The 12997-nt window shown below is 36.6% G+C and overlaps 2 protein-coding genes across 3 annotated transcripts in view; one reads left to right on the forward strand and one right to left on the reverse strand.

Annotated features, from left to right (window-relative positions):
* Window positions 1-4349: 4349 nt before the first annotated feature.
* LOC133545359 (oocyte zinc finger protein XlCOF8.4-like) lies at window positions 4350-11940 on the reverse strand. Of its 2 annotated transcripts, none has more exons than XM_061890861.1 (2): window positions 11446-11940; window positions 4350-6433 (listed from the first exon to the last, which is right to left on the reverse strand). In XM_061890861.1, exons 1-2 carry the CDS (start codon window positions 11630-11632, stop codon window positions 5556-5558), a joined length of 1065 nt encoding a protein of 354 aa, XP_061746845.1. In that variant the 5' UTR covers window positions 11633-11940; the 3' UTR covers window positions 4350-5555. The 2 variants fall into 2 exon arrangements, with proteins under 2 accessions (XP_061746845.1, XP_061746844.1); XM_061890860.1 differs by having other exon boundaries at window positions 4350-6445.
* Window positions 11941-12293: 353 nt separating this feature from the next.
* LOC133544920 (oocyte zinc finger protein XlCOF7.1-like) overlaps window positions 12294-12997 on the forward strand; it is an 88523-nt gene continuing 87819 nt past the window's right edge. The window contains exon 1 of the mRNA XM_061890166.1: window positions 12294-12817. Coding sequence (XP_061746150.1) covers window positions 12631-12817 — 187 coding nt within the window. The 5' untranslated portion in view covers window positions 12294-12630. The remainder of the gene's footprint in view (window positions 12818-12997) is intronic.

Below are 12997 nucleotides of genomic sequence, written 5' to 3' on the forward strand. Positions count from 1 at the left end.
CAATTTTACTGAAAAGGTGAGAGTAAACTGTACGAGACTTCTTTTACATGCAATAAACATTTTGTGTGTATGTAAACACACACACACACACACACATATATTCGTCATGCAATTTTAGACTTATTCATATGAAATATTGATGTATTACATATTTTATTTCTAATTGTTAATAATCCCATAGGTTAGCACTTTTATATGATATACATATTTACTGGTTCACATTTGAAACATCTTCTGGACCACTTCAGGGAGCATATTATTATTTACTTTATACATCATTTGAACAGTTGTCTTATATACAAATTTAAAATGTGTGTCCTCTTGAATCAATTGTTGGGTCTCTATAATCTATTTTATTCATTATCCTTATTACTCTGTATTATGATGATTGTGTTGTGATTGTTTTATATGTATGTCTCCAGACCTTTATGCAGTATAAAAGTTAGAGAAAATGGCAGATTTTTTTTTTTGTGAAAAGATAGTTTTGTTTTTACAAACTTACATTTGTGGATGTATCAAATAAATCCAGTATTGTGTTTTAAACATTTTCAAATTATTTTTTTTCTTTTTTAACATCTCCAAAACAACATCAATATCAGTCAATGTTTGGAGTGTCAGGCAAAAGCCAATATTGTACATCATCCCACAGAGATTTACTTTGCATACATTCTTAAAATAAACTATTTTATTTCCCTATCACAGAACGAACAAGTGTTGTATCCAATTGCAAAACAACATCCAAAATATTACTTTAAGTGGTCAATTCCGCCTTTTTTTTCCTTAAATTAACTCTTTTGCCTTAGAAATAATGGAAACTTTTACGTTATGAGTATTTATCTTGTTCCAGGTTGTACTTAATGAAATCTTCAAATAAACTATTTTTATCAGTCAATAAGTGCATCAGCGACCAAATGCCTTTTTCAAACCATTGCTGTACAAAGATGGATTTGTTTTTCATTTTATTATAACAACAGTTCCATAGTGGAGTATTGTGTGTGAGGAAATTGTGTTTGTAAATTAGTTTCCAGTACAATAACCATTACTAGTAGGGATGGGTACCGTTCACATTTCAACCGATTCGGGACACATTCCACTACCTCGAAATCAATACCAATCCTCAACAGTAAGACTTTTTGGTACTTTTGTGTGTGTAATAATATTAATTGTTTGTGATAAATTTGTATTGCAACATTTAAAAACAAAATTATTATTGATAACTGCGTTCCTGAGCATTACAGGCTCTCTAAAAAATGTACCAAAATGCTTCTGAAGAATGTTTTACTACCGTGAATGTTGATTATTGCAAACATTTGGCAGATTTTTCAGAAATTTCAAAAGTTCTTTGGAGGCTAATAATTAAGTCTTCAAGTGTAGATGAACCGTGCTTAAAAAAAAGGTACTTTAAACGGTAAAGTGCCATGACCCTGATTTGAAACAGGGTTGCTGCAGCCACAACACAGAGTACTAACCACTATACGATCACGCCTGTGGCTTAGCATGCTGATTGATAATGTGTTTGCTTTCCAATGTCTAATGTAAAATGATTTATTAAAGCGTCATTCTGTTTGTACGACATCATGGAACTGAATCTCATTCAGTGAGCTAATACCTAATGTTATGGCAACATTTCTGTCTCATCCAACAAATAAAGTCAATGGACGTCCTCCTTCATCCAGGTCATTGTATTCTCAGGTCATGAAATGGATCACAAATGGATTGTTCAGTTTGTCCTAGATGAAGTTTCACTCCTTATACATGCAGGCTTCATGCTGGCACGGCTTGTCAGCCATGAGCGTGGCCTACACTTTTTTCTAGACCTCTCCCTTCACTTCAAAAATTCATAGAGCTGTTGTGGTGGTGTTAAGGTGGACATTAGCATACCTGATAGAGTCCAAGGTCCGAGCGGTAATGGTTTTGAAAAGACGTCCTCAGGAAGTCAGACAGTATTTTGATTCTTTTTTGAATGACATCATATGAAAACATAATGGGTGATCCTTGGAGCTGGATTTGAACCAGAACCCGAAGGATCTCAGCATGAGCAACTACAGTCCTCCACTCTACCAACTGAGCTATCAAAGGGTCCACTGTATCCAATTTCTTAGCACTTCATTTTATCAAAATTGAGATAACTTGTACAGATTTGCACACATTTGTAATTATTTGCAATAACAGAAGCATCAGCTTCTTCACTACATTAGATGGACTAAAACACGGCAGTACATTTGTTCCCCTTAAAGTAAACATCTATCTTAAAACTACGTTCCAAACTGATTTCCTTATTTTTTGACATGATGATAACATTTCTTAACAAGATTTAGGAGTGACTCGAGACAAGGTCTGTTTTGATCAAGTGTTCAAGTGATACTAACTCTGATTCTCGGATCACTATTATGATTTAATGATAATTGACTGATCTGATGTGTTTCAAACCGAATGAAATGCTCAGGTGCGTTTTTTAAAGCTCAAACTTACATAGGGGGCTGACAATGTAGACTTTGCCAGTTTTCACCAAATCTTTTATAAAGTCATCTTGAAAATCTATTTTTAATTGAAAATATGCCAAAATGAGGCCATGTTGTTGAAGAATATTTTACTACCAAGAATGTTATGAATATTGCATACAATTGGCACATTTTAGTTTTGGTCCAGGAGTCAACTACCGCAAGGCAGCCAAAGATTTCGGATAACGGGACAAGTTAGCTTGGCTCTTCCGTTTTAAAGGGCGAAGCCACCCAAAGTTGTTTTGTTCTAATGGCGCTAGACAGAAGGCTGGGTTGTCTAAAAATATCCGGCACATTCTCTGAAGATGGTCACTCAACTCATATGCTTTTGTCCACCTTGCTGCCCCTCCTTGGCATGGATATTTGGAAGTATGTTAAGACAAACAGTAAATAATCTAAATAATGTCTTGTGTCTTGAGGTTGACACAAAAGAGGAACCATAACAGCTGTATGAATCTAGGAAGTGAAGGGAGAGATCCAAAAGAAAATCTAGGGCAATCTCATGGCTGACAAGCCATGCCAACAGTTCTGAGGGATGATTCTAAATCCAGAGGCCCAGGCTGCAGCGGTTTGAAAGCCCAGCTAAGTCTAACAGAGGCCCAGGCTATAGCCAGAACAAGGCCAGACTGAAGCAGGCAGACACCCAGGCTATGGCAGTTGAAAAGCCAGGCAGAGGGAAGCAAATATGCCGGCCGGAGCCGGTGGAAGGCCAGGCTGAGGTTAGTGGACATTCAAGCTGCAGCAAGTAGGGGCTGCAACAAATAGAAGGCCACGAGATTTTAAAGTCCAACAAAAGCAGTCAGTAAAAACTTGTTTTGGTATTAAGCCTAATTTAAACATCGTGTTGCTTTGGCTTAAGATATTTACGACATATAACCTGTACAACAGTAAGACTTTCAAACCCATTGGGCTGGTGGTGAAGTGGATGACATGTCTGACTACAGAGCAGAAGATTTATCTAGAATAATTATGTATATATTATCACACAACTCTTATACTTGTCATCTTCCTCTTTATGCCATTTCCTCAAGGTGACAGAAAAACATGATAAAACCTGCCTATCATGTGATTCTACATGTTGGCAAAATACAAACGCACAATATACTTACATATATAACACATAAAACATGGAACTAAAAGTGAACGGTAATCATCCCTACCAGCAAATGTTGTACAGGAAACTAATTTACAACTTTGTACAAACACAACTTCATCACACACAATACTCCACTATGGAATTGTTGTTATATTAAAATGAGAAACAAATCCATCTTTGTACAGCAATGGTTTGAAAAAGGCATTTGGTCGCTGATGCACTTATTGAGTGATAAAAGTATTTTATTATTTGAAGATTTCATTAAGTACGACCTGCAAACACACAAAATATTTTAAACAATTTTAAAGGCTTTTTTGCAAAATATTTTAATTCCAGTAAATAATTTTTTTAACTTCTTTACCATTTCTTCTTTACTGTATTTTTTCTGAAACAAAAAAAACAAAACTCATTTTGTGAAAGTTTCATTCATCAAAATGCAAATTTAAGAAAAAAAGCCCCAGATTGACAACTTCAAATAATTTTTAAGATGTTGTTTTGCAATTGAAGACAACACTTGTTCGTTCTGTGATAGGGAAACAAAATAAACAGTTTATTTTATGAATGAAAGTAAATCCTGGTGAGAGGACGTACAATATCGGCTATTGCCTGAAATTCCAAATGTTGATTGATATTGTTTTGGGATGTTAAAAAAGAAAAAAAAAGTTAAAAATGTTTATAACACAGTAATAGGGATTTTTTTTTTTTTTCAAAAATGTATGTTTGTAAAATCAAAACCATCCTTCCACAAACAATTTTCTCTCACTTTTTATTGCATAAAGGTCTGAGTACATACATATTAAGTTAAAGTATAAAACAATCATAACACAATCATCATATTACAAAAGAGAGCAATAAAGATAATTAATAAAACGGATTATAGAGACCCAACAAATGATTCATAAAGTCACACATTTTAAAATTATATTAAAGACAACTGTTCAAATGATGTATAAAGTAAATAATAATATGCTTCCTGAAGTGGTCCAGAAGATGTTTCAGATGTGAACCAGTACATATGTATAACATATAAAGGTGCTAATCTATGGAATTATTAACAATTAGAAATAAAAATATGTAACACTTCAATATTTCAAACACCTATAAAAACACTATTATGAATAAGTCTAAAATTGTCTGATGAATATATATATACACATAAAATGTTTACGGGTATGTAAAATATGTCTTACACTCTTTACTCTCACCTTTTCAAATTGTTCTTTTCCATTTTTGATAAAAGTACACAATGTTACATATTAATGCATGTACTTGACAAAAAAAGCACCAATATAGAATTTCTAATATATAAATGTAGATGCATATTAAATAACTTAGATTTATATCGCGCTTTTCTAAACACTCAAAGCGTTCTCAGAGAACTGGGACTCAACATTTATTCACACCTGGTGGTGGTAAGCTACATCAGTAGCCACAGCTGCCCTGGGGTAGACTGACGGAAGCGTGACTGCCAGTTTGCGCCTATGGCCCCTCCCACCACCTATCATTCATTCATCATTTATTCAGCAGTGTAAGCGGCACCGGGGGCAAAGGGTGAAATGTCCGGCTCAAAGACACATCGGCAGCGATATTTTAGATAGCAATAGGTGGGAAACGAACCAGGAACCCTCAGGTTTCGGGGCGGCTGCTCTACCCACTACGCCATGCCGCACCATGTTAAAAAGATTGTTACACAAACAACGTCACACATGTTGTATGTGCTGATGTTGTTAGAAAGTCAAAATTAAAGACTTGACAGTTTATTTCAAATCCTGCAGTTTCATTTGCTGCTGCTGTTCTCACCAGCACACTTGTGTTTCTTACACTGGTACTTAGAAGAGAATCTTTCACCACACACACTGCAACTCAACACTTTCTCTCCTGTGTGTCTTCTCATGTGTCTTATAAGGTTTGATTGGTCACAAAAGCTTCTGTTGCAGATTGAACAGGAATATGTTTTTTCACCAGTGTGTATTCTCATGTGTCTTTTCAAACACTGATTTTGTGTAAAACCGTTTTTCACCGGTGTGTGTTCTCATGTGTACTTTCACATGGTGACTTTGTGTGAAACCTTTATCACACATTGAACAGGAAAAAGGTTTTTCACCAGTGTGTGTTCTCATGTGTACTTTCAAATGTTGACTTTGTACAAAATATTTACTACAGATTGAACAGGAATGTGATTTTTCACCAGTGTGTATTCTCTTGTGTCTTTTCAAATTCTGACTTTCTGTAAAACCTTTACCACAGATTGAACAGATAAAAGGTTTTTCACCAGTGTGCGTTCTCATGTGCACTTTCAAATTTTGACTTTGTGCAAAACCTTTACTACAGCGTGAACAGGTAAAAGGGTTTTCTCCAGTGTGTATTCTCATGTGTCTATTCAGATAAGAACGGTAACGGAATTTTTTGTCACAGTAAGAACATTTCAAGTGAGTGTTGTCAGTGTGACATGTCTTATCATCTTTAGAGTCTTCATCATCAGTGTCAGGAGAGTGTGACATTGTGTCCTCACTATCTGATAGTGGAGCTAAGAGCTTGTCTGCTTGTGATCCTCCACAGTGGTCTCCATCAGCTTCTGTTGTCATGTGTTGTGTTGAGCTGCTGCTTGGAGGCTCCCCCCCTCCGCTCTCCTCACTTTCACCTTTGAACTCATCATCTTCACTCTTCACAGGGACACCAGTCACTGGGAACTCCTCCAGTCCTTCAAGATGATCTCCCTCCTGACTGATGTTGTGTTCCATTGCTTCCTCTTTAATGTGGGGGGGCTGTGAAACCTCTTCTTCCTCATGTATGTTGGGTGACTGCGGTTCCTCTTCCTGCTCATGAAGTAGAGGTTCTTCATCGAGGTCTGCGGGACAGGAGAAAACAGACATTATTTAGAAAAGTCCAGCTTTGCTCAGTCACATGAGACATTGTCCTGCACCAACATATGATCTCACAATCTCATCAGTTTCCCCTCACAGCAGTCAGGGTACTTCCAGCTGACAGATGAAGTAGACCTTCAGGGGAATGCCTTCCCAGGCCAACGTCCAATCCACCTTATTCATATAAAAACATCCTAAAAGTCATCCATGCAATCCATACTAGTGTGCTGCTCTCCCTCTGAATAAGTCATACACACACAGGAAATAATGTACCACATGCCAGCCTCCATGAAGTAGTACTAGTGATGAGCTCCCCCTGCTGGTGGACTATAATTAGTCTTTTTCACATTCATTTTTAGAGACGGGTCTGCTCTAAGAAAGCATGAGCACAGTCAACATGTTGGCCAAAAAAGATGACATCTGTTTTGCTTTCATTTAGATAGTGTCGCCAAAATTAAACCGGGATGAAGTAATCAGATTACTGACTACTCCTTCAAAAGATAACTTGTTTATTTTATTATTAATATTAATAATGGATTAGATTAATTTAGTACGTTTCCAGACACTCAAATTGCGTTAAAGGGGAACATTATCACAATTTCAAAAGGGTTAAAAACAATTAAAATCAGTTCCCAGTGGCTTGTATTTTTTGAAGTTTTTTTCAAAATGTTACCGGTCCCCGAATATCCCTAAAAAAAAGCTTTAAAGTGCTTGATTTTCGCTATTTGCGATGCGACTATCCATTTCCCTGTGACGTCATACAGTGCTGCCAATGTAAATAAACAACGGCGAATACCACAGCAAGATATAGCAACATTAGCTCGGATTCAGACTCGGATTTCAGCGATTTAAGCGATTTAACAGATTACGCATGTATTGAAACAGATGGTTGGAGTATGAAAGTACTGAAGAAGAAACTGAAGATATTGAGCGAATAGCTATTGACGCTATTCATAGCCATAGCATGGCCAAATAGCTGCGTTATTATCGCCGGTAAAATGTGGGGACCAAACGATCAGGACTTTCGCATCTCGTGACACTGGAGCAACTTAAATCCGTCGATTGGTAAGTGTTTTTTTCGCATTAAATGTGGGTGGAAGGAAACGTAATATAGTTGGAAATGCATCTGCAGGTTATCCATACATCTCTGTGCCATGTCTGCTTTAGCACTGCCGGTAAATAGCATGTTAGCATCGATTAGCGTAGCATGTTAGAATCGATTAGCTGGCAGTCAACATCAACAAAACTCACCTTTGTGAATTTGTTGACTTTATAGTTGCAAATGCATCTGCAGGTTATCCATACATCTCTGTGCCATGTCTGCTTTAGCACCGCCGGTAAATAGCATGTTAGCGTCGATTAGCGTAGCATGTTAACATCGATTAGCTGGCAGTCACGCCGCAACCAAATATGTCTGATTAGCACATAAGTCAACATCAACAAAACTCACCTTTGTGATTTCGTTGAATTTATTGTTGCAAATGCATCTGCAGGTTATCCATACATCTCTGTGCCATGTCCGGCACATTCAATGGGGGTCTGGCGGCAGACACTTTCGCATCTTCGGGCCAGTGGTGCAACTTGAATCCCTCCCTGTTAGTGTTGTTACACCCTCCGACAACACACCGACGAGGCATGATGTCTCCAAAGTTCCAAAAAATAGTCGAAAAAACGGAAAATAACAAAGCTGAGACCCGGTGTTTGTAATGTGTTGAAAATGAAAATGGCGGCTGTATTACCTCGGAGACGTCACGTTCTGACGTCATCGCAAAAAGAGCGTCAAACAGAAAGGCGTTTAATTCGCCAAAATTCACCCATTTAGAGTTCGGAAATCGGTTAAAAGAATATATGGTCTTTTTTCTGCACCATCAAGGTATATATTGACGCTTACATAGGCCTGGTGATAATGTTCCCCTTTTAAAGTGAGAACTGAGAAGGCGACATTCATGCAGTCGACACATTCAATGTTGTAAGCTACATTTAATTATAATAATAATAATAATAGTAATAATAATAATAATAATAATAATAATGTGGGCCTACCGAGGATGTCGTAGTGGTTTGTGCAGCCCTTTGAGACACTAGTTATTTAGGGCTATATAAGTAAACATTGATTGATTGATTGAATAATAACGGGATGAAGCAATTCCTGAAGGAACTGTGTGTTATTGCTCCAATGCTGAAGTTGAACTGAAATGCTGAAAGAATGTAGTATAAGAATAGTTGGAATGTTGGAATGGTTTGAATGTTGAAGAGTTGGAATTTCCAGGAAAACTGGAATTTGGTTTAAAACTTGGGAACATGCTAGTTTGAATGTCCAGGATGAGTGGAATATGTTGATGTTGGAATGGGTTGTATAGGTTCATATCAATTGTAACTTCCTAGAAATTTGGGAATTTGGGGAAATGCGGGATTTTTGGAAAATGATGAAGAGCATGAACAAGTTGAATTGGTTGGTGTTAGAATTGTTTAAATCGGTCAAGAAATGTTAAAGTAGTAACAGTTTTTTTTTTTTTTTTTTCAAAAATGGCATTACGAAATTTTGTGAAAATCGGGAATTTTTCTAATTCTTAAACCAACTTGTTTTTTGGTCCTGACTAAGAGGAATGTTTTGACAGTGGAACGGTTGAAATGGGTTGAACGATATGAAAGGTGTCATTGTACTAAAGAAGGTTGGAAATAGGGTTAGAAAAAAACAAGAATTCCTGGAAATTTGTTCAACATGGAAACATGGTTGTTTGAATATCCAGGATGTATGGAATGTGCTGAAGGTGGAATGGTTTAAATGGGTTTAAAAATGTGGGAATTGGGGAAGTTTGAAAAATGGATAATACAGTATATTTTGAATGGGAAAATGCCCTAAGCACTGGGAATTCCAGGAAATCTGTGAATTTCTTAAATAAGTGTTGACATGGAGCACACAATTCCTGAACAGGCTGAATATTTCGAAGTTGGAGCGGTTTGTATCAGATCAAAAATGTGGGAGTGGTGGAACTTTAATTTAAATAAGAATTTCATTGGAATTTGAGAATTTCGGGAAAGCGGAATTTTATTGGAAAATGCTAAACAATGTGAATGTTCTAAATGAGTTTAAGTGTTGAAGTAGTAACATTTTCAAATTGAGAAATGGTATTATGGAATTCCTGGAATTTTGGGAAAACCGGGAGTTTTTCAAGTTCCAAAAACAACTTTGTTTTTTGACCCGATTAAGAGGAATGATTTGACGTTGGAACGGTTGAAGTGGGTTGAACAATGTGGAATGAGTAGTCGCCAGAATAAAGGGTCAAAAAAAGGTTCGAAAAAACGTGAACTCTGGGAAATCGTGGAATTTTTTAGAACTAGGAAAAATTATAGTTTGAATGTCCAGGATTACTGAAATATGTCAAAGGTGGAATGGTTTGAATCAATTGAAAATGTGTAAATGGTTGAAGTTTGAAAAATGGTCAATTAATTTTGAATGGGAAAAAATACTAAGCACTAATTTATTCTCGTTTCAAGCTAATTTAGCTATTAGCTCGCCCATCCTTTGTGTGTAACACGTTTAGCCTTGTTCTACTGTCTTTCAGTGATAATAATACTTGTAAGAAATGTAATGTATTTTCTGCAATGGAGGATGGTTGAGCGTGTAATGTAAGAAGATACAGTTAGCTGTAGTGACAACTAATTCCTCTGGTCGGCCAACTAAACATCAAAAATACAAATCAGCGGTTAGAAATCTGGATGTTTAGGGTCTTTGTGAGTGGAAACAATTGTATTATGTCCCATACCAAATCAGAGTTTTAAGGTTTGATGAACAGGATGGCCTTGTCGTACGAAGTTTAGTTTCTACACAGTTTGGTGATTATATATATGCAAATAAAAATGCATCTGTTGTTTTGTGTCAGTTTTGTTCAACTAAACTCCTATTTGTTAAACATTTGTACAAGTTTAAAACGATCATAATGCAAATTTTTGTTAGCCCGTCAATATGGTCGTCCATTGTATGTTAGCATTAAGCTAGCGGCGCAAAAGCCAACCTTTATCCTGTATGGTTGTATTGTGATGTGTCTTCTTCCATCCATCCATCCATCCATTTCCTACCTCTTGCTCCTTTTCATTTATCATGAATTGATTAACGTGGACCCCGACTTAAACAAGTTGAAAAACCTGTTTAAAAAAACACCCGAATGGTGTTACCATTTAGTGGTCAATTGTATGGAATATGTACTTCACTGTGCAATCTACTAATAAAAGTCTCAATCAATCACTCAAACAGGGGGGCGGAAGGTTGGGTACACCCTGGGAAATTCCAGAAAACCTTTATACTATTTTTAAATTGTTATCTCAAGTAAAAATGTATCCTCCAGTTTGTGGCTATTATAAGGCATATTTCCTTAGGATATGCATTTTTACAGCATGTTTTAAAGAAATAACATTCTGGGTATATTATATTGATCAACTAATTCCTTTTTAGGGGGCTTAGTGAGCGGAATAGAGGCGCGCCCATTGACTCCATTGTTAGAATTAGGATAGTTAAGGTTTTGCTAACATTTGTTTAGGAATTAGAATACATAAAAAACTAAATCATGTTATTGTCTTACATCAGGGATGTGAATGGTAGGAAAAGTTAAAAAAAATCTGATCCCCTTTGATAATTTTTCTACGTCCTGTGAACAAGTTGATGCTGTGGTGAAAGTGAGAACATAAATACATGTCGGGAAAATGCAAATTTCAGCAATAATTGATGATGGCTGGGAAACTTTTTAAATCCTGGTTAAAGATTGTTAGCGGTGGACCCAGAGAGGCATGTGTGTGTTATAAGATGATGTTAGAATTAGCTTTATCATTTAGGTTTAGGGGGCCCCGTCATGGGGGCCACCCCGTCCCAGCTCTGACTTGTTCTACCATTGGTCATTGTGATTATATTATATATTCCAAATGTCATGTTCTTGTTATTAATCAAATATAGTGTTAGTAAACATGTGAGAGTAAGAAGTCAACAAACCTGTTCTGTGTAACACAACTTGATGTTTCTTGACAACAGCGTCCAGTAGTTGATTGTAATCCTCTTTTGTTCTAGAAAGTTCCGCCTCGTATTCCGCTATCGTTCTTTCTAACACTACAAATATTTCTTCAACGGCAGCAGTTAGTCGCCGATCGACCAACGTTCTCAAAATTTGTAATGTAGACATTTTCACACAATCACAACACTTTACTCTCACACTTGATCTCTACTTAGCGATGTGTTGATAACTTTTGTGCCTTCTGTTAGCAGCTAACAAGCTGAGCTAACTAGCGAGCTAAGCTAACTAACCAGCAAAGATAGCACGAGTGCACAGTGCTTCTAGCGCATTGAGACGACTTTATCCTTTACTAAAGAATCAAATATGTATTTTATACGACGTAAATATTTCAAACTGGAGAACAAATAATAAGACTGACATATTAGCGTCCTGCTCGAGGCTTTCTGCGTCAATGTGCTTTCACGACAGTTGGCACACTTGACGTTACAAGGCAGTACTGCTCTGTTCTGCCGCCTTCCTTTTTTATTGTTTTTATAAACCATTATTTATAAAAATACAGCATTTACAAACAATCAATAAATGATAATAATCAAAATAAGTACAAAAACAGTACAAATTAGCGCCAGGAGGTTGTAAACTCAATAATGTAACTAAAATAGGATGCTATGTAGCAGATTTGAGCTTTATCGAGCTATTACCATTGCAGTACAAAGTCTTCATTGTTTCGCTGAAAAAAATTATCGAAGCCAAATTTGTCAAGTGTCTTGAAGATACATTCATGTGACAATAGCCTCTTTGTTTTCTCTTCTTCCACCCGGATGTGACGCCATTCCCAATTCCGGCTGTGACGTCATTCAGCAGAAGAGCGCAGTACTGGCAGATCGACGCAGAAAGCCGCGAATGAAGCTAATAAGTCAGTCTTATTATTTGTTCTTCAGTTTGAAATATTTACGTCGTAAAAAATACATATTTGATTCTTTATTTAAGGATAAAGTCGTCTCGATGCACTACAAGCACTGTGCTGCTTCTCGTGCTATTTTTGCTTGTTAGTTAGCTGAGCTCGCTAGTTAGCTTAGCTTGTTAGCTGCTAACAAAGACGCAGAAGTTGTCAACACATCGCTAAGTAGAGATTAAGTGTGAGAGTAAAGTGTTGTGATTGTGTGAAAATGTCTACATTACAAATGTTGAGAGCGTTGGTGGATCAGCGACTAACTGCTGCCGTTGAAGAAATATTTCTAGTGTTAGAGAGAACGATAGCAGAATACGAGACGGAACTTTCTAGAACAAAAGAGGAGAACAATCAACTACTGGACGCTGTTTTCAAGAAACATCAAGTTGTGTTACACAGAACAGGTTTGTTTGCTTTTTACTCTCACATCTTTACTAACTTTTTATGTGATTATTAACAAGAAAATTACATTTATTACGTGAATGAAGTAGCCTTGTCATGTGAAAGTACTCAATCTGGCACGCAAATGAAAGAAGATTCATGAAACAGAGTAATGTAACTGAAGAAAAACATGGATAATCAAC

The sequence above is a fragment of the Nerophis ophidion genome, linkage group LG28 (genome assembly GCF_033978795.1).
Source record: "Nerophis ophidion isolate RoL-2023_Sa linkage group LG28, RoL_Noph_v1.0, whole genome shotgun sequence".
Classification (NCBI taxonomy): Eukaryota; Metazoa; Chordata; class Actinopteri; order Syngnathiformes; family Syngnathidae; genus Nerophis; species Nerophis ophidion.